This window comes from Zonotrichia leucophrys, chromosome 26 (assembly GCF_028769735.1).
Source record: "Zonotrichia leucophrys gambelii isolate GWCS_2022_RI chromosome 26, RI_Zleu_2.0, whole genome shotgun sequence".
NCBI lineage: Eukaryota > Metazoa > Chordata > Aves > Passeriformes > Passerellidae > Zonotrichia > Zonotrichia leucophrys.
Window position 1 is genome coordinate 2,665,666 of NC_088195.1, and position 26,481 is coordinate 2,692,146.

General features: G+C 35.7%; 1 protein-coding gene across 3 annotated transcripts in view; it reads left to right on the plus strand.

Moving 5' to 3' along the window:
• ZC3H11A (zinc finger CCCH-type containing 11A) overlaps positions 1 to 26,481 on the plus strand; it is a 39,221-nt gene that overhangs the window by 4,879 nt on the left and 7,861 nt on the right. For 2 of the 3 annotated variants that reach the window (XM_064733025.1, XM_064733026.1), the window contains exons 3-14: positions 1,774 to 1,897; positions 4,007 to 4,126; positions 7,793 to 7,916; positions 10,119 to 10,295; positions 12,535 to 12,651; positions 16,635 to 16,715; positions 17,017 to 17,121; positions 17,959 to 18,021; positions 18,150 to 18,251; positions 21,174 to 21,239; positions 23,959 to 24,453; positions 26,320 to 26,393. In XM_064733025.1, the coding sequence (XP_064589095.1) occupies positions 1,844 to 1,897; positions 4,007 to 4,126; positions 7,793 to 7,916; positions 10,119 to 10,295; positions 12,535 to 12,651; positions 16,635 to 16,715; positions 17,017 to 17,121; positions 17,959 to 18,021; positions 18,150 to 18,251; positions 21,174 to 21,239; positions 23,959 to 24,453; positions 26,320 to 26,393 (1,578 nt within the window). In that variant the 5' untranslated portion in view covers positions 1,774 to 1,843. The remainder of the gene's footprint in view (positions 1 to 1,773; positions 1,898 to 4,006; positions 4,127 to 7,792; positions 7,917 to 10,118; positions 10,296 to 12,534; positions 12,652 to 16,634; positions 16,716 to 17,016; positions 17,122 to 17,958; positions 18,022 to 18,149; positions 18,252 to 21,173; positions 21,240 to 23,958; positions 24,454 to 26,319; positions 26,394 to 26,481) is intronic. The other variant, XM_064733027.1, reaches the window with a different exon arrangement.

Consider the following 26,481-nt stretch of genomic DNA (forward strand, 5'->3'; position numbering starts at 1 on the left):
TTGAGGGAAAAATGCCCTGGGATTGAGGGGAAATATCAGGGAAAAATCCTTTGGGATTGAGGGAAATAATGCCCTGGGATTGAGGGGAAAATTGGGGGAAAAATGCCCTGGGATTGAGGGGAAAAATCAGGGAAAAAATTCCTTGGGATTGAGGGAAAAAATACCCTGGGATTGAGGGGAAATATCAGGGGAAAATGCCCTGAGATTGGGGGAAAAAATGCCTTAGGATTGGGAGGAAGATACCCTGGGATTGAGGGAAAAATGGGGAAACACCTGGGATTGGGGGGAAAATCAGGGAAAAAAATCCTTTGGGATTGGGGGAAAATTGGTGGGAAAATGTCCTGAGATTAGAGGAAAAATCCTCCTGGGATTGGGGAAAAATACCCTAAAACTGGGGGAAAATCCTCTGGAATTGGGGAAAAATCAGAGAAAAAAATCCTCTGGACTGAGGGGAAATTGGGGGAAAAATGCCCTGGGATTGAGGGGGAAAATCAGGAAAAAATCCTCTGGGATTGGGGGAAAAAATCAGGGAAAAAATCCGCTTGGGATTGGGAAAAAAATGTCCTGAGATTGAGGGGAAAAATCGGGGAAACTGCCCTAGGATTGGGGAAAAAAATGGAGGAAAAATGCCCTGGGATCAGGGAAAAATCAGGGAAAAATGCCCTGGGATTGAGGGGAAAAAATCAGGGAAAAATCCTTTTGGGATTGAGGGAAAAATCCTCTGGAATTGGGGAAAAATTCCCCTGGGATTGAGGGGAAAAAATCTCATGGGATCAGGGAATGGAATTGGGGGAAAATCCCATGGGATCAATGAAAAATCCCCCTGGGATTGGTGTTAATAGTGTCATATAAAATAATACATTATAATAATATTACAATATTTATTTAATTTATTATTAAGACACTGTATCATCAATTATTCAATATTACACCCAATTTTTGAAGTGCCTCTCTTTAGTGTCTCCCCTAAATTTTTGGGTCACACAAAATTTTTCTCTACCTCAAAACCCAGAACTGTTATTAAGGTGAGAAATTTCAATTTATGCTGCAGTTTGGGCCAAATCTGCCTAAAAATTTATTTTAAAAAAATGGAATTTTCAACCAATTTTACTTCATTTTTATGCCCAACTGATTTCAACTGACTGCTCCTTCCAAACCCAAATCAACTCATAGGAACCAACTGAAAAATGCCAATTTTTGTTCTCCAGGGTTATTTTTAAACAGAATCAGGGAATAGGATTGGGTGAAAATCTCCTGGATTTGGGGAAAGAATCCCCTGGGGATGGGCAATTAGAGTGTAATATGAAATAACACATTATAATAATATATAAGTAAATAACAATGTTTAAATAAATATTTGTAAATATAATAATATATATTCATATATATTTTAAATCTATAATATTTATAATATATAATATAATTATAGTATATAATAATAATATATTATTTATAAATATAATAATATATAAATAAATAATAATATTTATTTAATTTATTATTGAGCTATTGTATCATTACTAACTCAGAATTACACCCAATTTTTGAAGAAGTGCCTCTCTTTAGGGTCACACAAAATTTTTCTCTACCTCAAAACCCAGAACTGTTATTAAGGTGACAAATCACAATTTATGCTGCAGTTTGGGCCAAATCTGCCTAAAAATTTATTTTTAAAAAATTGAATTTTCAACCAATTTTACGCCCAGCAGATTTCTATTCACTGCTCCTTCCTTCATAGGAACCAACTGAAAAATGCCAATTTTTGCTCTCCAGGGTTACTTTTAGACAGAGCTGGCAGAGCTGAGCTTGGAGCAAACCCTGAGTAGCGAGTGAGGATCCCAGCATGTCCAGCCAGGGCGATGACTGCTACTTCTACTTCTACTCCACCTGCAACAAGGTCAGCACCAAATCCTCCTGTGGATTTGCTACATTAATTAATCATTCATTCCTCTTCATTAATTATTAGTTATCAAGTCGTTGTTATGCTTCCCAGTAATGAAATTTGGATTTTTGTTCCCTTTTTTCCAACCCGTTTATCATTTTAACCTGTGTTCTTTTTCCCTTTCCATCCCATTTTTTTTTTGACCTTTGTGTTTTTCCCATCCCATTTTTAAGCTCTGTGATTTTCATTCAGATCCAATTCCCTCAGGAATTCCTCATTCTCTAGCTCTGAGCTAGGTGTGGGTGAGGCAGGAAATCAGTTCCTCTCATTAATTAATTCATTCATTATCGATTATTGATTCATTGTTCAGGTCCCCGTTTTGAAATCTGGATTTTTTTCCCTTTTCCAGCTCATTTCTTTTTTAACCTGTGTCCTTTTCCCCATCCCATTTTTTTTTACCTTTATAATTCTCCTTCCCAAACCCATTTCTCCTTTGAAACTGTTTCCCCCCATTTTTGTTTTGCTGATTCCTGGGAATTTCTGTGAATTTCTGTGAATTTCCTGTTCCTCAATCCCATTTATTTCTGGGAATTTCAGTGAATTTCCTGTTCCTTTAACCCCATTTTTTTCCTGATTTTTCTGATTTCAGGGCGACTCCTGCTCCTTTAACCCCATTTTTTCCTGTGAATTTCAGGGCAGTTCCTGTTCCTCAATCCCATTTTTACCGATTTTTGTGAATTCCAGTGAGATTCCTATTATTGAACCCCATTTTTTTTCCTCATTTCTGTGAATTGCAGTGAGATTTTTATTCTTTAACCCCGTTTTTTTTCCTCATTTCTGTGAATTCCAGTGAGATTTTTATTCTTTAACCCCATTTTTTCCTGTGAATTTTAGGGAGATTCCTGTTCCTCAATCCCATTTTTGCTGATTTTTGTGAATTCCAGTGAAATTCCTATTATTTAACCCCATTTTTTTTCTTCATTTCTGTGAATTCCAGTGAGATTTTTATTCTTTAGCCCCATTTTTTTTGCTGATTTCTGTGAATTCCAGTGAATTTCCTGTTCCTTTAACCCATTTTACCGATTTTTGTGAATTCCCGGGAGTTTCCTGTTCCCCCATTTTTTACTGATTTTTGTGATTTTAGGGAGATTCCTGTTCCTCAATCCCATTTTACCAATTTTTGTGATTTTAGGGAGACTCCTGTTCCTCAATCCCATTTTTTGATGATTTCTGTGAATTTCAGTGAGTTTCCTGTTCCTCAATCCCATTTTTCCTGATTTTCTTTGAATTCCTGGGAGTTTCCTGTTCCCCCATTTTTGCTGATTTTCCTCTTCTTTAATCCCATTTTTTCTGTGAATTCCAGTGAGATTTTTATTCTTTAACCCCATTTTTTGCTGATTTTTGTGATTCCAGGGAGACTCCTGTTCCTCAATCCCATTTTTTCCTCAGAATTTTAGGGCGACTCCTGTTCCTCAATCCCATTTTACCAATTTTTGTGAATTCCAGTGAGATTCCTGTTATTTAACCCCATTTTTTTTCCTCATTTCTGTGAATTCCAGTGAGATTTTTATTCCTTTAACCCTATTTTTGCTGATTTTTCTGATTTCAGGGTGACTCCTGTTCCTTTAACCCCATTTTTACTGGGAATTTCAGGGCAATTCGTGTTCCTCAATCCCATTTATTTCTGTGAATTTCAGTGAATTTCCTGTTCCTTTAACCCCATTTTTTCCTGATTTTTGTGATTTTAGGGAGACTCCTGTTCCTTTAATCCCATTTTTTTCCTGTGAATTTCAGTGAATTTCCTGTTCCTCAATCCCATTTATTTCTGGGAATTTCAGTGAATTTCCTGTTCCTTAACCCCATTTTTTGCTGTGAATTTCAATGAATTTCCTGTTCCTCAATCCCATTTATTTCTGGGAATTTCAGTGAATTTCCTGTTCCTTTAACCCCATTTTTTCCTGTGAATTTTAGGGCGACTCCTGTTCCTCAATCCCATTTTTACCGATTTTTGTGAATTCCAGTGAGATTCCTATTATTGAACCCCATTTTTTTTCCTCATTTCTGTGAATTGCAGTGAGATTTTTATTCTTTAACCCCGTTTTTTGCTGATTTCTGTGATTGCAGGGTGACTCGTGCTCGTTCCGGCACTGCGAGGCGGCGCTGGGCAGCGAGACCGTGTGCACGCTGTGGCAGGAGGGGCGCTGCTTCCGCAACGTCTGCAGGTTCAGGCACATGGAGATCGATGTGAGCACCCCAAAAACCCCAAAAATCCATCCAGGGCATCAATATCCTTGCCTGCAAAAAATTTATAGGGGTTTTGTTAGCAGGAAAAAGGAAAAACATTGAGAAAAAGGAAAAAAAATTCAATTTTTTAAGGTGTTTTTCAGCAGGAAATCAATGTGAGTACACCAAAAACCCCAAAAAATCCATCCCACACATCCAGGGCATCAATAGCCTTTCCCAGGAAAAATTTTATAGGGGTTTTGTTAGCAGAAAAAGGAAAAACATTCAGAAAAAGGAAAAAAAATTCAATTTTTTAAGGTGTTTTTTCAGCAGGAAATCAATGTGGGTACACCAAAAACCCCAAAAAATCCATCCCACACATTTAGGGGATCAATATCCTTGCCCAGTAAAAATTATTAATGTTTTGTTAGCACGAAAAAGGAAAAAAATTCAATTTTTTAAGGTGTTTTTCAGCAGGAAATGTTTGTGATAAATGATGTTATCCCCTACATTTTTGCCATATTCCACCCACCAAAAAATCTATAGGGGTTTTGTTAGCAGGAAAAAGGAAAAACATTCAGAAAAAGGAAAAAACAAATTTTCCTTATTTTAGGATTGTTCTTACTTCTGCGAGGAAATTTTCAGTGAGTTCCCGAATCCATCCCCACATTGTGAATTCAGTTTCCTTGTCCCATTTTTGATTTTCTTTACAACCCAAAAGTGAGATAATTATTCAATTTTTTTAATTTTTATTCAGGGAATCATGTTACATAAAAATCCCATCCTCAAATTTAGGGGATCCTGTTCCTATCCCATTTAAAGATTTTATAGGAGATTCTGTTATTAAAAAATGAATAAATTTCAATTTTTTAAGCTGATTTTTCTGAATTTCAGTGTGATACGTCCATAAACCCCCAACATTCAGGGACAATTCCTTCCTCAATCAATTTATTGGGATTTTGTTTCTGCATAAAACCCATTTCTGAATTATGGATTAAAAAATCATTTTTTAATATTTTTTTCCTGTGAATCAGTGAATACATCCCAACAAATCCAAAAAATCCATTCCCCCATTTAGTGGATAAATAATTTGCCTGTACTCAAATTTTTTGGGATTTCAGTGAATAGGGACTAAACAAAATTTTTTTGGTGTTTTTTAGCAAGTTCAATCAATTTGAGTAACCATGAAATCCATCCCACCCATTTCTGGAATTCAACATCCTTTTCCCATAAATAATTTATAGGGGTGTTTCGTTAGGCACTGGAAGCGCGCTTCAGAAAAAGGACAAATTCATTTTTAAGGTGTTGATTTTCAGCAAGGAATCATGTGAGCACCCCAAAAATCCCCAAAACATCCAGGGCATCAATACCTTGCCGCAAAAAATTTATAGGGGTTTTGTTAGCAGGAAAAAGGAAAAACATTCAGAAAAAGGAAAAAAAATTCAATTTTTTAATGGTGTTTTTCAGCAGGAAATCAATGTGAGCACCCCAAAAACCCCTCCCAGACCATCCCACACATTAGGGGATCAATATCCTTGCCCAATAAAAATTTATAGGGGTTTTGTTAGCACGAAAAAGGAAAAAAATTTCAATTTTTTTAAGGTGTTTTTCAGCAGGAAATCAATGTGAGTACATCAAAAATCCATCCCACACATTTAGGGGAAAAATATCCTTGCCTGGAAAAAATTTATGTTAGCAGGAAAAAGGAAAAAATTCAGAAAAAGGAAAAAAAATTCAATTTTTTAAGGTTTTTTCAGCAGGAAATCAATGTGAGTACACCCAAAAATCCATCCCACACATTCAGGGGATCAATACCTTCCCAATAAAAATTTATAGGGTTTTGTTAGCAGGAAAAAAAGAAAAAAAATTCAATTTTTTAAGGTGTTTTTCAGCAGGAAATCATGTGAGTACCCCAAAAATCCATCCCACACATTTAGGGGATAAATCCTTTCCCAAAAAATTTATAGGGTTTTGTTAGCAGGAGAAAAACATTTCAGAAAAAGGAAAAAAATTCAATTTTTTAAGGTGTTTTTCAGCAGGAAATAATTTTGTGCACAAAATGATTCCCACACATTTTGCAATAAATATCCTCCCAGTAAAAATTATAGAGGTTTTGTTAGCAGGAAAAAAAAAGAAAAAAAAAAATTCAATTTTTTAAGGTGTTTTTCAGCAGGAAATCAATGTGAGTACCCAAAAATCCATCCCACACATTTATGGGATCAACATCCTTTCCCAATAAAAATTTATAGGGGTTTTGTTAGCAGGAAAAACATTCAGAAAAAGGAAAAAAAATTCAATTTTTTAGGTGTTTTTCAGCAGGAAATCGATTGAGTACCCCAAAAATCCATCCCACACATAGGGCATCAATACCTTGCCAGAAAAAATTTATAGGGGTTTTGTTAGCAGGAAAAAGGAAAAAAATTCAGAAAAAGGAAAAAAAATTCAATTTTTTAAGGTGTTTTTCAGCAGGAAATGTTTGTCATAATGATGTTATTCCCTACATTTTTGTCAGATTTCAGTCTTTAAATGTGGTGGGAAAGAAATTCCTGGGGAGCTGAAATCCTTCCCAAATTTTTTAATCCTGAGCTCTTGGAATTCTTGAGAGCTGGAATTTCTCCCCAAATTTTTGATTTTGAGATCTTGGAATTGTTCACAATAGGGATAAAAAAACCTGGGAAGGAGGAAAACCTCTGAAAATAAATTCAGATGAATTTCACCAGCAATCAAAATCTGAAAATTAAAAATTTTCCCTGTAAATAATCCCAATATTTGGGATTTTGTATTCATTGAACTCTGTGACAGTGCTAGGAAAAAAATCCAGCTAAATTCAGATTTTCCAGTCTCATTTTCAGCTTGGATTTGTGGTTTTTCTCACAAATATTTCAAGTTTGGATTTGTATTTTCCCCACCAATATTTCAGTCTGAATTTCTGTTTTTCCCCACCAATATTTCTGTTTTTATTTATGTTTTCCCCACCAATATTTCAGTTTGAATTTATATTTTCCCCACCAATATTTTCAGTTTGAATTTGTATTTTCCCCACCAATATTTTCAGTTTGAATTTCTGTTTTTCCCCACCAATATTTCCGTTTTTATTTATGTTTTCCCCACCAATATTTTCAGTCTGAATTTTCTGTTTTTCCCCACCAATATTTCTGTTTTTATTTATGTTTTCCCCACCAATATTTTCAGTTTGAATTTATGTTTTCCCCACCAATATTTCAGTTTGAATTCTTCTGGGTTTCTCCCCAATATTTCAGTTTGGATTTGTAATTTTCCAACGAAACTCAAATAATTTCAGTTTTGAATTTTGTATTTTCCCCAAATAATTCAGTTTGGATTTGTATTTTCCACACTTTATTACAGTTATGGATTTTGATTTTCCCACCATTTTCAGTTTATTTTGTTTTTCCTCACAATATTTTCAAGTTTGAATTGTGTTTTTCCCCACCAATATTTCAGTCTGAATTTCTGTTTTTCCCCACCAATATTTCTGTTTTTATTTATGTTTTCCCCACCAATATTTTCCAGTTTTGAATTTGGTTTTCCCCACCAATATTTTCAGTTTGAATTTATATTTTCCCCACCAATATTTCAGTTTGGAATTTGTGTTTTTCCCCACCAATATTTCAGTTTTTATTTGTGTTTTTCCCCACCAATATTGAATTTTTATTTGTGTTTCCGCAGAAAAAGCGCAGTGAGATCGCCTGTTACTGGGAGAAGCAGCCTGGGGGCTGCCAGAAGCACAACTGTGCCTTCCACCACACCAAGGGCCGATTCGTGGATGGGCTCTTCCTGCCCCCCAGCAAAAGTGAGCTCCTTTTCCTTTTTTCCTTTTCCTTTTTTCCTTTTCCTTTTTGCCTTTTCCTTTTTTCCTTTTCCTTTTTTCCTTTTCCTTTTTTCCTTTTCCTTTTTTCCTTTCCTTTCCTTTCCTTTCCTTTCCTTTCCTTTCCCTTTCCCTTTCCTCCCTTCATCCTTTTTCTGTAACACAACTGACTCCACAGCTTTTTACCAATTCCCACCATTTTGTAAATCTGATATTTCCTTTTCCTTTTCCTTTCCCTTTCCTTTCCCTTTTCCTTTTCCTTCCTTTCCTTCCCTTCTCTTTTCTCTTCTCCTTTATCCCTTTATGGCTGACTCCAGCTGCTTTTTACCAAATTCCACCATTTTGAGGTGAAAATTTGGATATTTTCCTTTTCCCTTTTCCTTTCCTTTTCCCCTTCCCCTTCCCCTTCCCCTTTCCCTTTCCCCTTTCCCTTTTCCCTTTCCCTTTTCCTTCCCTGGAATTCCTTTTCCCTTTTCCCTTTTCCCTTTTCCCTTTCCTTCCCTTCTCCCTTCTCCTTTAATCCCTTTATTGCTGTAAAGCACAGAACTGACTCCAGCAGTGTTTTTTACCAAACTCCCACCATTTGAGATGAAATTTGGGATATTTCCCTTTTCCCCTTTTCCCCTTTCCCTTTTCCTTTCCCTTCCCTTCCCTTCCCTTCCCCTTCCCCTTCTCCTTTTCTCTTCTCCTTTAATCCCTTTATGGCTGACTCCAGCAGTGCTTTTTACCAAATTCCCACCATTTTGAGGTACAAATTTGGGATATTTCCCTTTCCCCTTTCCCTTTTCCCTTTTCCCCTTTCCCCTTTCCCCTTTTCCTTTTCCTTTCCCTTTTACTTTCCCTTCCCTTCCCTTCCTTCCCTTCCCTTCCCTTCCCTTCCCTTCCCTTCCCTTCCCTTCCCTTCCCTTCCCTTCCCTTCCTTCCCTTCCCTTCCCTTCTTTTTCCCTTCTCCTTCTCCTTTCCCCTTCTCCTTCAATCCCTTTATTGCCATAAAACACACAACTGACTCCAGCAGTGTTTTTTACCAAACTCCCACCATTTGAGATGAAATTTGGGATATTTCCCTTTCTCCTTTTCTCCTTTTCCCTTTTCCCCTTTTCCCCTTTTCCCCTTTCCCCTTTTCCTTTCCCCTTTTCCTTTCCCTTTCCCTTCCCCTTCCCCTTCCCCTTCCCCTTCTCCTTCTCCTTCTCCTTCTCTCTTCCCCTTCAATCCCTTTATTGCTGTAAAGCACAGAACTGACTCCAGCAGTGCTTTTTACCAAATTCCCACCATTTTGAGGTACAAATTTGGGATCTTTTCCTTTTCCCCTTTTCCCCTTTCCCCTTTTCCCCTTTCCCTTCCCCTTCTCCTTTTCTCTTCCCCTTTAATCCCTTTATTGCTGTAAAACACAGAATTGAATCCAGCAGTGTTTTTTACCAAACTCCCACCATTTGAGATGAAATTTGGGATATTTTTCCCTTTCCTTTTCCTTTTCCTTTCCTTTCCTCCCTTTTCCTTTCCCCTTTTCCTTTTCCCTTCCTTTTTCCTCCCTTTCCCCTTTCCCTTCCCCTCCCCTTTCCTTTCCCCTTTAATCCCTTTATTGCTTTAAAATACAGAACTGAATCCAGCAGTGTGTTTTACCAAATTCCCACCATTTGAGATGAAATTTGGGATATTTTTCCCTTTCCTTTCCTTTCCCTTTTCCTTCCCCTTTTCCTTCCCCTTTTCCTTCCCCTTTTACTTTCCTTTCCCTTTTCCTTTTCCTTTTCCCTTTTCCCTTTTCCCTTTTCCCTTCTCCTTTAATCCCTTTATGGCTGACTCCAGCAGTGTTTTTTACCAAATTCCCACCATTTTGAGGTAAAAATTTGGGATCTTTTCCTTTTCCTTTCCCTTTTCCCTTCCCTTTCCCCTTTCCCTTTCCCCTTTCCCTTTCCTTTTCCCTTCCCTTCCCTTCCCTTCCCTTCCCTTCCCTTCCCTTCCCTTCCCTTCCCTTCCCTTCCCTTCCCTTCCCTTCCCTTCCCTTCCCTTCCCTTCCCTTCCCTTCCCTTCCCTTCCCTTCCCTTCCCTTCCCTTCCCTTCCCTTCCCTTCCCTTCCCTTCCCTTCCCCTTCAATCCCTTCATTACCATAAACCCCCCAACTGCCTCCAGCAGTATTTTCACCCAACTCCCCCCATTCCAGGTACAATTCAGGATATTTTTCCTTTCCAGCCTCCCTTGCCAGCGCCCCCGAGGCTGCCGAGGACGAGGGGAACAAACTGGGGGCCCAGCCCAGCCCGTGCCCGCAGCTGCGGGGGCTGATGAAGGCCGAGAGCTCCGAGAGCGTTCCCAGCCCCACCCACCCCCCTGTGGTCATCAACGCTGCGGACGATGATGAGGATGATGATGGTAAAAAATCTGGAGTTTATTGCATTGATTTGGTAAAAAATCTGGAATTTATTTCATTTATTTGGTAAAAAATCTGGAATTTATTTCATTTATTTGGTAAAAAATCTGGAATTTATTTCATTTATTTCCGCTGAAAATTTAAAATATCCATCACAAAATTTAATGTGAAAATTTAAAATATCGATCGCAAAATTTAATGTCAACGCTGCAGATGATGATGAGGATGATGATGGTAAAAAATTTCAAATATCGATCACAAAATTTAATGTCAACGCTGCAGATGATGATGGTAAAAAATCTGGAATTTATTTCATTTATTTCCGCTGAAAATTTCAAATATCCATCACAAAATTTAATGTCAACGCTGAGGATGATGATGGTAAAAAATCTGGAATTTATTTCATTTATTTCCGCTGAAAATTTAAAATATCGATCACAAAATTTAATGTGAAAATTTAAAATATCGATCACAAAATTTAATGTCAACGCTGCAGATGATGATGGTAAAAAATCTGGAATTTATTTCATTTATTTCATTTATTTCCGCTGAAAATTTAAAATATCGATCACAAAATTTAATGTCAACGCTGCAGATGATGATGAGGATGATGATGGTAAAAAATCTGGAATTTATTTCATTGATTTCCGCTGAAAATTTCAAATATCGATCACAAAATTTAATGTGAAAATTTAAAATATCGATCACAAAATTTAATGTGAAAATTTCAAATATCGATCACAAAATTTAATGTGAAAATTTAAAATATCGATCACAAAATTTAATGTCGACGCTGCAGATGATGATGGTAAAAAATCTGGAATTTATTTCATTTATTTCATTTATTTCATTTATTTCTGCTGAAAATTTAAAATATCGATCACAAAATTTAATGTTGACGCTGCAGATGATGATGAGGATGATGATGGTAAAAAATTTAAAATATCGATCACAAAATTTAATGTCAACGCTGCAGATTATGATGAGGTTATTTCATTTATTTCTGCTGAAAATTTAAAATATCGATCACAAAATTTAATGTGAAAATTTAAAATATCGATCACAAAATTTAATGTCAACGCTGCAGATGATGATGAGGATGATGATGGTAAAAAATCTGGAATTTATTTCATTTATTTCATTTATTTCTGCTGAAAATTTAAAATATCAATCACAAAATTTAATGTGAAAATTTCAAATATCGATCACAAAATTTAATGTCGACGCTGCAGATGATGATGGTAAAAAATCTGGAATTTATTTCTGCTGAAAATTTAAAATATCGATCACAAAATTTAATGTCAACGCTGCAGATTATGATGAGGTTATTTCATTTATTTCCACTGAAAATTTCAAATATCGATCACAAAATTTGATGTCAACGCTGAGGATGATGATGGTAAAAAATCTGGAATTTATTTCATTTATTTCCGCTCAAAATTTAATGTCAACGCTGCAGATGATGATGAGGATGATGATGGTAAAAAATCTGGAATTTATTTCATTTATTTCATTTATTTCCGCTGAAAATTTAAAATATCGATCACAAAATTTAATGTGAAAATTTAAAATATCGATCACAAAATTTAATGTCAACGCTGAGGATGATGATGGTAAAAAATCTGGAATTTATTTCATTGATTTCTGCTGAAAATTTAAAATATCGATCACAAAATTTAATGTCAACGCTGCAGATTATGATGAGGTTATTTCATTTATTTCCGCCGAAAATTTCAAATATCGATCACAAAATTTAATGTGAAAATTTAAAATATCGATCGCAAAATTTAATGTCAACGCTGCAGATGATGATGAGGATGATGATGGTAAAAAATCTGGAATTTATTTCATTTATTTCATTTATTTCCGCCGAAAATTTAAAATATCGATCACAAAATTTAATGTCAACACTGCAGATTATGATGAGGTTATTTCATTTATTTCTGCTGAAAATTTAAAATATCAATCACAAAATTTAATGTCAACGCTGCAGATGATGATGGTAAAAAATCTGGAATTTATTTCATTTATTTCTGCTGAAAATTTAAAATATCGATCACAAAATTTAATGTGAAAATTGAAAATATCCATCACAAAATTTAATGTCGACGCTGCAGAAAAATGATCTTTTTGTTGTTGGAATATTGAGCTATATAAAAAGGATGAAATCTTAAATTTAACAAAACTATTGCATTGAAATCCCATAAATAATTTCATTTTTGGGTTGATTTTCCTTTGCAGACCAACTCTCTGAAGAAGGAGAAGAAACCAAAGCCCCGGCGCAGCCTCCGGCCCCAGAGAGCCACAACGGGCTCAGGGTGGTTTCCACCAGGAAACCCAACCCCAGTGCAAAACCAGGTAATGCTGGGGTTAGAATGGGGAATAAAATACAAAATATTCATAAAATTAAACCAAAATATTGCTGAAATTAAACCAAAATATTCCTAAAATAAAAACATAATATTCCTTAAATAAAATCAAAATATTCCTCAAATAAAAACAAAGTAGTCCTGAAATAAAATCAAAATATTCCTGAAATAAAACCAAAATATTCCTGAAATAAAACCAAAATATTCCTAAATAAAAACAAAAAAATTCCTAAAATACAAGCAAAATATTCCTAAAATAAAAGCAAAATATTCCTCAAATAAAAACCAGATATATTCCTAAAATTAAACCCAATTATTTCTAAAATAAAATCAAAATATTCCTAAAATAAAAGCAAAATATTCCTGAAATAAAACCAAAATATTCCCACAATGGGCTCAGGGTGATTTCCACCAGGAAACCCAACCCCAGTGCAAAGCCAGGTAATGCAGGGTTGGGATTGGGAATTAAATACAAAATATTCATAAAATAAAAGCAAAATATTGCTGAAATAAAAGTAAAATATTCCTAAAAATATAAGCAAAAATATTCCTAAAATAAAAACAAAATATTCCTGAAATAAAATCAAAATATTCCTGAAATAAAAACAAAGTAGTCCTAAAATAAAAGCAAAATATTCCTCAAATAAAATCAAAATATTCCTCAAATAAAACCAAAATATTCCTAAAATAAAACCAAAATATTCCTAAAATAAAAACAAAATATTCCTGAAATAAAACCAAAATATTCCTAAAATAAAAACAAAAAATTTCCTAAAATAAGACCAAAATATTCCTAAAATTAAAACAAAATATTCCTGAAATAAAACCAAAATATTCTTCAAATAAAATCAAAATATTCTTGAAATAAAAGCAAAATATTCCTCAAGTAAAACCCAAATATATTCCTAAAATTAAAACAAAATATTCCTGAAATAAAACCAAAATATTCTTCAAATAAAATCAAAATATTCTTGAAATAAAAGCAAAATATTCCTACAATGGGCTCAGGGTGATTTCCACCTGGAAATCCAATCCCAGTGCAAAAACAGGTAATGCAGGGTTGGGATTGGGAATTAAATACAAAATATTGCTAAAATAAATACAAAATATTGCTAAAATAAAAACAAAATATTCCTAAAATAAAATCAAAATATTCCTAAAATAAAACCAAAATATTCCTGAAATAAAAACAAAAATATTCCTCAAATAAAATCAAAATACTCCTGAAATAAAAGCAAAATATTCCTAAAATAAAAGCAAAATATTCCTCAAATTATTCCTAAAATAAAAACCAAATATATTCCTAAAATAAAAACAAAAAATTTCCTAAAATAAGACCAAAATATTCCTGAAATAAAACCAAAATATTCCTAAAATAAAACCAAAATATTCCCACAATGGGCTGAGGGTGGTTTCCACCAGGAAATCCAACCCCAGTGCAGAGCAAGGTAATGCTGAGGTTGGAATTGGGAATTCAATACAAAATATTCATAAAATAAAAGCAAAATATTGCTAAAAATAAAAGCAAAATATTGCTAAAATAAAAGCAAAATATTGCTAAAATAAAAGCAAAATATTCCTAAAATAAAAGCAAAATATTCCTAAAATAAAACCAAAATAGTCCTCAAATAAAATATTCCTGAGGGTGGTTTCCACCAGGAAACCCAACCCCAGTGCAAAACCAGGTAATGCTGGGCTGGAATACAAAATATTCATAAAATAAAAGCAAAATATTCCTAAAATAAAAGCAAAATATTCCTGAAATAAAATCAAAATATTCCTAAAATAAAACCAAAAAAATTCCTAAACAAAAACCAAAATATTCCTGAAATAAAACCAAAATATTCCTAAAATTAAAATAAAATAGTCCTAAAATAAAAGCAAAATATTCCTCAAATAAAATGAAAATATTCCTGAAATATAAACAAAATATTCCTGAAATAAAATCAAAATATTCCTCAAATAAAAACAAAATATTCCTGAGGGTGATTTCCATCAGGAAACCGAATCCCAGTGCAAAGCCAGGTAATCCTGAGGTTAGAATTGGGAATAAAATACAAAATATTCATAAAATAAAAACAAAACAAAAATAAAATATTCCCACAATGGGCTGAGGGTGATTTCCACCAGGAAACCCAACCCCAGTGCAAAGCAAGGTAATGCAGGGCTGGGATTGGGAATTCAATACAAAATATTCCTCAAATAAAAACAAAATATTCCTGAGGGTGATTTCCATCAGGAAACCGAATCCCAGTGCAAAGCCAGGTAATCCTGAGGTTAGAATTGGGAATAAAATACAAAATATTCATAAAATAAAAACAAAGTATTCCTAAAATTAAACCAAAATATTCCTGAAATAAAAACAAAATATTCCTAAAATAAAAGCAAAATATTCCTAAAATAAAACCAAAATATTCCTGAAATAAAACCAAAATATTCCTGAAATAAAAACAAAATATTCCTAAAATAAAACCAAAATATTCCTCAAATAAAAACCAAATATATTCCTAAAATAAAAACAAAAAATTTCCTAAAATAAAAAGAAAATATTCCTAAAATTAAACCAAAATATTCCCACAACGGGCTCAGGGTGATTTCCACCAGGAAACCGAATCCCAGTGCAAAAACAGGTAATCCTGGGCTGGGATTAGGAATTAAATACAAAATATTCCTGAAATAAAAGCAAAATATTCCTGAAATAAAACCAAAATATTCCTGAAATAAAAACAAAATATTCCTAAAATAAAAACAAAATATTCCTAAAATAAAAACAAAATATTCCTAAAATAAAAGCAAAATATTCCTGAAATAAAAGCAAAATATTCCTCAAATAAAATCAAAATATTCCTGAAATAAAACCAAAATATTCCCACAACGGGCTCAGGGTGGTTTCCACCAGGAAACCCAACCCCAGTGCAAAGCCAGGTAATGCTGGGGGTGGAATACAAAATATTCATAAAATAAAAGCAAAATATTGCTAAAAATAAAAGCAAAATATTGCTAAAATAAAAGCAAAATATTGCTGAAATAAAAACAAAATATTGCTAAAATAAAAACAAAATATTCCTGAGGGTGATTTCCAACCCCAGTGCAAAGCAAGGTAATGCAGGGCTGGGATTGGGAATTCAATACAAAATATTCCTCAAATAAAAGCAAAATATTCCTAAAATAAAAGCAAAATATTCCTAAAATAAAACCAAAATATTCCTAAACTAAAAACAAAATATTCCTAAAATTAAAACAAAATATTCCTAAAATAAAAACAAAGTATTCCTCAAATAAAACCAAAATATTCCTTAAATAAAACCAAAGTATTCCTAAACTAAAAGCAAAATGTTCCTAAAATAAAACCAAAATATTCCTGAGGGTGATTTCCACCAGGAAACCCAACCCCAGTGCAAAACCAGGTAATGCTGAGGTTGGAATTGGGAATTAAATACAAAATATTCATAAAATTAAGCCAAAATATTCCTCAAATAAAAACAAAATATTCCTGAAATAAAAACCAAAATATTCCTAAAATAAAACCAAAATATTCCTCAAATAAAATCAAAATATTCCTGAAATAAAACCAAAATATTCCTCAAATAAAATCAAAATATTCCTGAAATAAAAGCAAAATATTCCTCAAATAAAAGCAAAATATTCCTAAAATTAAACCAAAATATTCCTCAAATAAAACCAAAATATTCCTGAAATAAAAGCAAAATATTCCTCAAATAAAAACAAAATATTCCTAAAATTAAACCAAAATATTCCTGAAATAAAAACAAAGTAGTCCTAAAATAAAAGCAAAATATTCCTCAAATAAAATCAAAATATTCCTCAAATAAAACCAAAATATTCCTAAAATGAAACCAAATTCCCCCCTGTCCTGAGGTTTTTAACTCCTGGGGAGAATTGAGAAAATTTATTCCCAATATTCTGAGATGGATTCACCTCAAATTTTCCTGATTTTTCTGTGCTTTTTAGATGACAACTTAAATTTTGGAATCAAAACCTTGGAAGAGATCAAACTGAAAAAACTCAAGGAAAAAGCCAAAAAACAAGGTGGTGAGTTAAAACCCCTAAAATCCTATTTTTCATCCTGATTTCTCTTTAATAACTCACAAAAAATTAAATTTTTTCATGCAAATTTTGAGCTCCTATAGGGAAAAAATTCAATTTTTTAATGCAAATTTTGAGCTCCTATAGGGAAAAAATTCAATTTTTTAATGCAAATTTTGAGCTCCTATAGGGAAAAAATTCAATTTTTTTAGATGGGCTACACTGATATGTGACAAGTGAATTTTTTGCTTGGAATTCTGAGGAAAAATTTTAAATATTTTTATTTTTTTTGCTGTTTTTTATGCAGAAGGTCCTTCAGGAGTGGATTCTCTCCAAACCAGGAATATTCCTGTGCCAGAAAAGGAAAATGTCAGGACAGTGCTGAGAACTGTGACCCTCTCCTCCAAAGAAGGTACAAAAAAAACCCAAAAATTCACATTTTTAAATAAAAAAAATCCCAAAAATTCCCATTTTTAAATAAAAAAAATCCCAAAAATTCCCATTTTTAAATAAAAAAAAATCCCAAAAATTCCCATTTTTAAATAAAAAAAATCCCAAAAATTCCCATTTTTAAATAAAAAAAATCCCAAAAATTCACATTTTTAAATAAAAAAAATCCCAAAAATTCCCATTTTTAAATTAAAAAAAATCCCAAAAATTCCCATTTTTAAATAAAAAAAATCCCTAAATCTCATCACTGATCATTAATTATCTTCATCATCTTAAAATGATTAATTAGGATAATTATCCTGATCATCCTGAGATTCACTGCTGCATTTCCTGATTGGAATTTTGTGTTGGAAAATTGGGAATTTTTGTAGGCTGGGATGAATTCAGGAATTTTTTTTCCCTCCAAATCCTGAATTCATTCCTGGAGATTTTTTAATGCAAAAATTTGATTTTTTTTGGAATATTGGGAATTTTTTTTCCCTTTCATTCCTGTGTTTCTCAGCCAGAAAATGGCATTTTTTGGGTGGATAAGGAGATTTTTTTAATGCAAAAATTTGAATTTTTTGGGAATTTTTTTTCCCTCCAAATCCTTCTTTAATTCCTGTGTTTCTCAGCCAGAAAATGGCATTTTTTGGGAATAAGGAGATTTTTTAATGCAAAAATTTGATTTTTTTTGGAATATTGGGAATTTTTTTTCCCTCCAAATCCTTCTTTCATTCATTGGCAACCAGAAAATGGCATTTTTTTGGGGGAATAAGGAAATTTTTTAATGCAAAAATTTTGATTTTTTTTGTTTTAGGGGAGGACCCCGTGATCCAGCTGAACCTTCCTGACAGACTGGGGAAAAGGAAAACCCTCATGGGTGAGGAATTTTTTGCAATATTGACCCCAAACCCAGCCAATAACCCAACCCCAGAATAATCCCAGATTATTGGGAAGGGTTCAGAGGGAATTTCTGAGGGAATATTTTGGTTTTTGGGATTTTGGAAGGCGGGAAGGCGGCGCTGCCCCTGAGGAGGAGCGTGGCCGACAGGCTGGGCAGGAGGGCGGAGCTGCAGCACGGCACGGACAGGGCACCCAGGAGAGGCACAGGTACCGTTTTCTATGGGGGTTTTGCATTGGGGTTTGGGATTGGGATTGTGTATTGGGGTTTTATATCGGGGTTTTATATCGAGATTTTGTATCGGGGTTTTGTATCGGGGTTTTATATTTTTATATTGGGGTTTTGTATTGGGATATTGTATTGGGGTTTTGTATTGGGGTTTTGTATTGGGGTTTTCTATTGGGGTTTTCTATTGGGGTTTTCTATTGGGGTTTTCTATTGGGGTTTCATATTGGGATCTTGTATTGGGATCTTGTATTGGGGTTTTGTATTGGGGTTTTATATCGGGGTTTTATATCGGGATTTTATATCGAAATTTTGTATCGAGAGTTTGTATTGGGGTTTTGTATCGGGGTTTTATATTGGGGTTTTGTATCGGGGTTTTGTATCGGAGTTTTGTATTGGGGTTTTATATTTTTATATTGGGGTTTTGTATTGGGGTTTTGTATTGGGGTTTTATATTGGGATTTTGTATTGGGGTTTTATATTGGGGTTTTGTATTGGGATTTTATATTGGGGTTTTGTATTGGGATTTTGTATTGGGGTTTTGTATTGGGGTTTTGTATTGGGGTTTTATATTGGGATGTTATATTGAAGTTTTGTATTGGGATTTTGTATTGGGATTTTATATTGGGATTTTGTATTGGGGTTTTATATTGGGATTTTATATTGGGATTTTGTATTGGGATTTTGTATTGGGATTTTGGATTGGGGTTTTGGATTGGGATTTTATATTTTTGTATTGGGGTTTTGTATCGGGGTTTTGTATTGGGATTTTGTATTGGGATTTTATATTGGGGTTTTGTATTGGGGTTTTGTATTGGGATTTTATATTTTTATATTGGGGATTTTGTATTGGGATTTTGTATTGGGATTTTGTATTGGGATTTTGTATTGGGGTTTTGTATTGGGGTTTTGTATCAGGTTTGTATCGGGGTTTTGTATCGGGATCTTGTATTGCGATTTTATTGGGGTTAAATATTGGGATCTTTTATTGGGTTTTGTATTGGGTTTTTATATTGGGGTTTTGTCTTGGGATTGTATATTGGGGTTTTGTATTGGGATTTTGTATTGTGATTTTATATTGGGATTTTGTATCGAGGTTTTGTATCGGGGTTTTGTATGGGGATTTTATATTGTGATTTTGTATTAGGACTTTGTATTGGGATCTTGTATTGGGATTTTATATTGGGGTTTTCTATGGGGTTTTGGATTGGAGTTTTGTATTGGGATTTTGTATTGAAGTTTTATATTGGGATGTTATATTGAAGTTTTGTATTGGGATTTTGTATCAGGGTTTTATATTGGGATTGTATATTGAAGTTTTGTATTGGGATTTTGTATTGGGGTTTTGGAATGGGGTTTTGGATTGGGGTATTGCATTGGGGTTTTGTATTGGGATTTTACATTGAGGTTTTATATTGGGGTGTTGTATTGGGGTTTCACATTGGGATTTTGTATTGGGATCTTGTATTGGGGTTTTATATTGGGATTTTGTATTGGGGTTTTATATTTTTATATTGGGGTTTTGTATTGGGGTTTTATATTGGGATTTTGTATTGGGGTTTTATATCGGGGTTTTGTATTGGGTTTTTATATTGGGGTTTTGTATTGGGATTGTATATTGGGGGTTTGTATTGGGATTTTGTATTGGGGTTTTGTATTGGGGTTTTGTATTGGGGTTTTGTATTGGGATTTTGTATTGGGATTTTGTATTGGGATTTTGTATCGGGGTTTTATATCGAGATTTTATATCGAGATTTTATATCGAGGTTTTGTATCGAGGTTTTGTATTGGGGTTTTATATTGGGATTTTATATTGGGGTTTTGTATTGGGATTTTGTATTGGGATTTTGTATTGGGGTTTTATATTGGGATTTTGTATTTAGGTTTTATATTGGGATTTTGTACTGTGGTTTTGTATTGGGGTTTTATACTGGGATTTTATATTGAGATTTTGTATTGGGGTTTCATATTGGAATTTTGTATTGGGATCTTGTATTGGGGTTTTGTATTGGGGTTTTATATTGGGATTTTGTATTGGGGTTATATATAGGGGTTTTGTATTGGGGTTTTATATTGGGATGTTATATTGAAGTTTTGTATTGGGGTTTCATATTGCGATTTTGGATTGGGATTTTATATTTTTGTATTGGGGTTTTGTATCGGGGTTTTGTGTCGAGGTTTTGTATTGGGGTTTTATATTGGGGTTTTATATTTTTATATTGGGGTTTTTTATTGGAATTTTGTATTGGGGTTTTGTATTGGAGTTTTATATTGGGATTTTATATTGGGATTTTGTATTGGGATTTTGTATTGAAGTTTTATATTGGGATGTTATATTGAAGTTTTGTATTGGGATTTTGTATTGGGGTTTTATACTGGGATTTTATATTGAGATTTTGTGTTGGGGTTTTGTATTGGGATTTTGTATTGGGGTTTTGTATTGGGATTTTGTATTGGGGTTTTGTATTGGGGTTTTATATGGGATTTTGTATTGGGGTTTTATATTGGGGTTTTGTATTGGGATTTTGTATTGGGGTTTTATATTGGGATTTTATATTGGGATTTTATATCGAGATTTTATATCGAGATTTTGTATCAGGGTTTTGTATCGGGGTTTTATATTGGGATGTTATATTGGGGTTTTGTATTGGGGTTTTGTATTGGGGTTTTGTATTGGGATTTTGTATTGGGATTTTCTATTGGGGTTTTGTATTGGGGTTTTGTATTGGGGTTTCTGTCCAGCTTTTCCCTTTGGGATTTCTGTTCCTCCTTTCTCCTGCTTCTTTCTGCACATTGATTGAGGCTTCAGAGTCACTCTGATTCTCACTGAGGTGCTCTCCTGTCTCATTTCCCACCCAAAATTGAGATTTTTGCCACTTTTTAAAACTTTTTCTCTTGATTTTTAGTTCAAGTGCTGAAGTCCCTGAAGGAGAGGCTGGGGCTGCCCTCTGAGCAGAGCAGCACTGAGACAGGTAAAAAATGAAAATATTCAAATTGAAATATTCTTTTTTTTTGGTTTTTTTTCTTCCCAAGAACTCCCAGGGGCTGGGATGGAATTCCCAGAGAATCCATGGCTGCCCCATCCCAGGGCTGGATGGGGTTTGGGACCATGGGAAGTGACAGGGTGGGAATGGGATGATCTTTAGGGTTTTCCAACCCAAACCATTCCATGATCCTATAAAAAATCCCAATTTCAGAATTGATTCATTCCCAGAGAATCCCATAAAAAATTTCAGAATTGATTCATTCCCAGAGAATCCCATTAAAAAAATCCCAATTTCAGAATTGATTCATTCCCAGAGAATCCCATTTAAAAAAAAATCCCAATTTCAGAATTGATTCATTCCCAGAGAATCCCATTAAAAAATCCCAATTTCAGAATTGATTCATTCCCAGGGAATCCCATAAAAAAATCCCAATTTCAGAATTGATTCATTCCCAGAGAATCCCATTTAAAAAAAATCCCAATTTCAGAATTGATTCATTCCCAGAGAATCCCATAAAAAAAAATCCCAATTTCAGAATTGATTCATTCCCAGAGAATCCCATTAAAAAAAATCCCAATTTCAGAATTGATTCATTCCCAGAGAATCCCATAAAAAAAAAATCCCAATTTCAGAATTGATTCATTCCCAGAGAATCCCATTTAAAAAAAATCCCAATTTCAGAATTGATTCATTCCCAGAGAATCCCATAAAAAAATCCCAATTTCAGAATTGATTCATTCCCAGAGAATCCCATAAAAAATTTCAGAATTGATTCATTCCCAGAGAATCCCATAAAAAAATCCCAATTTCAGAATTGATTCATTCCCAGAGAATCCCATTTAAAAAAAATCCCAATTTCAGAATTGATTCATTCCCAGAGAATCCCATAAAAAATTTCAGAATTGATTCATTCCCAGAGAATCCCATTAAAAAAATCCCAATTTCAGAATTGATTCATTCCCAGAGAATCCCATAAAAAAATCCCAATTTCAGAATTGATTCATTCCCAGAGAATCCCATTAAAAAAATCCCAATTTCAGAATTGATTCATTCCCAGAGAATCCCATAAAAAAAAAATCCCAATTTCAGAATTGATTCATTCCCAGGGAATCCCATTAAAAATCCCAATTTCAGAATTGATTCATTCCCAGAGAATCCCATTAAAAAATCCCAATTTCAGAATTGATTCATTCCCAGAGAATCCCATAGAAAAAAATCCCAATTTCAGAATTGATTCATTCCCAGAGAATCCCATTTAAAAAAATCCCAATTTCAGAATTGATTCATTTCCAGGGAATCCCATTAAAATCCCAATTTCAGAATTGATTCATTCCCAGAGAATCCCATTTTAAAAAAATCCCAATTTCAGAATTGATTCATTCCCAGAGAATCCATTAAAAAATCCCAATTTCAGAATTGATTCATTCCCAGAGAATCCCATAAAAAAATCCCAATTTCAGAATTGATTCATTCCCAGAGAATCCCATTTAAAAAAAATCCCAATTTCAGAATTGATTCATTCCCAGAGAATCCCATTAAAAAATCCCAATTTCAGAATTGATTCATTCCCAGAGAATCCCATTAAAAAAAATCCCAATTTCAGAATTGATTCATTCCCAGAGAATCCCATAAAAAATTTCAGAATTGATTCATTCCCAGAGAATCCCATTTTAAAAAAATCCCAATTTCAGAATTGATTCATTCCCAGAGAATCCCATTTAAAAATCCCAATTTCAGAATTGATTCATTCCAGAGAATCCCATTAAAAAAATCCCAATTTCAGAATTGATTCATTCCCAGAGAATCCCATTAAAAAAATCCCAATTTCAGAATTGATTCATTCCCAGAGAATCCCATTAAAAAATCCCAATTTCAGAATTGATTCATTCCCAGAGAATCCCATAAAAAAAAAGGCTGGATGGGGTTTGGAGCACCCTGGCACCATGGGGTGGCAATGGGATCATCCTTAGGATCTTCCAACCCAAACCATTCCATGATTCCATAAAAAAATCCCAATTTCAGGATTCCAGACTCATTCCCAGCCTGAAATCCAAATCCATGGCTGCCATCAGCGTGTGGTTTGGGACCAGGCCATCGAAGGCTGGGAATGGGTTGATCTAGGGTTCCAACCCAAATCATCCTAATCTGTGAAAAAGATCCATTTCAGAATGGATTTCAACCCATAATTCCAGAGATTCAGTAAAAAAATCCCAATTTCAGAATGGATTCATTCCCAGAGAATCCCATAAAAAATCCCAATTTCAGAATTGATTCATTCCCTGAGAATCCCATTAAAAAAAATCCCAATTTCAGAATGATTCTTCCCAGAGAATCCATAAAAAAATCCCAATTTCAGATTGATTCATTCCAGAGAATTGTGCCCCATCCCATGGCTCCCACATGGGAGATGTCCCTGCCATGGCAGAGCTGGCAATGGGATCATCCTTAGGATCTTCCAACCCAAACCATTCCATGATTCCATTAAAAAATCCCAATTTCAGCACTCCAGACTCATTCCCAGAGAATTTGTGTTTTCCCCATCCCTGGAGTGTCCCAGTTCTGTTTGGAGCCACCTGGGATAAGGGAAAAGTGTCCCTGGATGCTCCTCCAAGCCCTTCCAACCCAAGGAGCACTGAGAGCCCTCAATCCCAAATTCCCTCTGGATTCTTTTCCCCTTCTCTGTTTCACTCCTGGATTTTTTCAGACAAAGCTGCCAAACCCATCGAGGAGATCAGAGTGAAAACCCTGGAGGAAATCCGCCTGGAGAGAGCCAAGCAGAGGAGAGCAGGAGAGCCCCCAGCCAAAATCCCAGCAGAGGGAAGGAAAACTGAAGAACCAAATTCAGCAGCCAAACCTTCCCCTGCTGCTCGCAGCAAATCCCTGATGGGAGCCTTGGTGGAAAAAAACCACAAAAGGTTGGGAGAGGAGAAGGAGAAAGCTGAGGAGTTGAGCAGCAGGGCCAGAAGCGAGGGAGATGCCAGGAGACAGAACCTCGGTGCCCCAGCCGCTGGCAGGGTGCAGCTGGCACAGGCTGGCAGGGCCAGGGGAGCTGCAGAGGTTCGGATCAAAACCCTGGAGGAGATCAAGAGGGAGAAGGCGCTGAGGCTGCAGCAGAGCGGGGAGAACGTGCCGGGCACCCCCGGCCCTGCCCAGGCTGCTGGCAGGGGCAGGAAACTGCTGAGGGTCACCAAGGTGCTGGGTGAGTGGGGACTGTCCCTGGAGGGTACCCTGGGAGCTGGGAGTGTCCTTGGGAATGTCCCCTGGGAGCTGGGAGTGTCCTTGGGAATGCTGGGAGTGTCCTTGGGATTGTCCCTGGGAGGTACCCTGGGAGATGGGAGTGTCCTTGGGAATGCTGGATTGTCCCCTGGGAATGTCCCTGGGATTTCTGGAACAACCTGGAAGTGTGGTTGTCCCCTGGGAGTGCTGGGGTTGTCCTTGAGAGCTGGGATTGTCCCCTGGGATTGTCCCCTGGGAGCTGGGATTGTCCTTGGGAATGCTGGATTGTCCCCTGGGAGCAGGGATTGTCCCCTGGGAGCTGGGGTTGCCCTTGAGAGCTGGGATTGTCCCTTGGGAATGCTGGGGTTGTCCTTGAGAGCTGGGATTGTCCCTGGGAGTTGGGATTGTCCCCTGGGAGCAGGGACTGTCCCCTGGGAGTGTCCCCTGGGAGTGTCCCTGAGAATGCTGGGGTTGTCCTTGGGAAGTGTGGTTGTTCTTGGGAGTTCTGATTCTCACTGGGAGTTCTGGTTGTCCCCTGGGAGATGGGAGTGTCCTTGGGTGTGTCCCCTGGGAATGCTGGGGTTGTCCTTGGGAAGTGTGGTTGTTCTTGGGAGTTCTTCTGATTGTCCCCTGGGAATTCTGACTGTCCTTGGGAGTTGGGGTTGTCCCCTGGGAATGCTGGGATTGTCCCCTGGGATTGTCCTTGGGAGTTGGGATTGTCCCTTGGGAAGTGTGGTTGTTCTTGGGAGTTCTGATTCTCATTGGGAGTTCTGGTTGTCCCCTGGGAGCTGGGTTGTCCTTGGGAATGCTGGAATTGTCCCCTGGGAGCAGGGACTGTCCCCTGTGATTGTCTCCTGGGAGCTGGGATTGTCCCCTGGGAATGCTGGGGTTGTCCTTGGGAAGTGTGGTTGTTCTTGGGAGTTCTGATTGTCCCCTGGGAGATGGGATTGTCTTTAGGAGTTGTGATTGTCCCTTGGGAATTCTGGTTGTCCTTGGGATCTCTTGATTCTCCCTGGGAGTTCTGGTTGTCCCCTGGGAGTTGGGATTGTCCTTGGGAATGCTGGGATTGTCCTTGGGAAGTGTGGTTGTTCTTGGGAGTTCTGATTGTTCCCTGGGAATTCTGGTTGTCCCCTGGGAATTGTGATTGTCCTTGGGAGTTCGGATTGTCCCTGGGAGTTGGGATTGTCTTTAGGAGTTGTGATTGTCCCTTGGGAATTCTGCTTCCCCTTCTTGGGAGTTCTGATTCTCCTTGGGAATTCTGCTTGTCCTTGGGAACTGATTCCCTTTGGGAATTCTGCTTCCCCTCCCAGGAGTTCTGATTCTCCCTGGGAATTGTGGTTTCCTCCTGGGAATTCTGATTGTTCTTGGGAATTCTGCTTCCACTGGGAATTCTCCTTTCCCCTGGGAATTCTTTCCCCTTGGGAGTTCTGCATTTCCTTGGGAATTCTGATTCTTTTTTGGGAGTTATACTCCCCTTTGGGAGTTGTGCTTTTCCTTGGGAATTGTGCTTCCCTTTTGGAATTCTGATTCTCCTCCTTGGGAATTTCCTTCTTTTTATTCTGCCCTGGATTTGTGTGGTGGAATCTTGCCAGTGCTGGAATCCATCCCATTCCCCTTTGGAATATTGCTTGGGAAGGATTGGTCCATTTCTGAGTAATAACAACAATAATAATAATAATAATAATTGGTAATAATAATAAATGATAATAGTAATGATGATGGTACTCAATGGTGGGACTGAAGGAAACAGAAAATCCTTCAGGAATTGCTTCCTGTTAATAAAAATAGGCAAATAACCCCCCAAGAAAACATAAAAACCCAATTTTTGGATGTTTTTCTTGGTTTAAAGCACCTGGAAGAGAAGAAAAAATGATTGTGGAGCTGAACAAACCTTCTGCCAAAAGTGGCTCTGCCCCTGCTGAGGTGAGTCTGAACAAATTTATAACAAAAATGTCACATTTCTGATCACTTCCTCTCATTTCCATAGATTTTTATCCCAAATTTTTCCCCT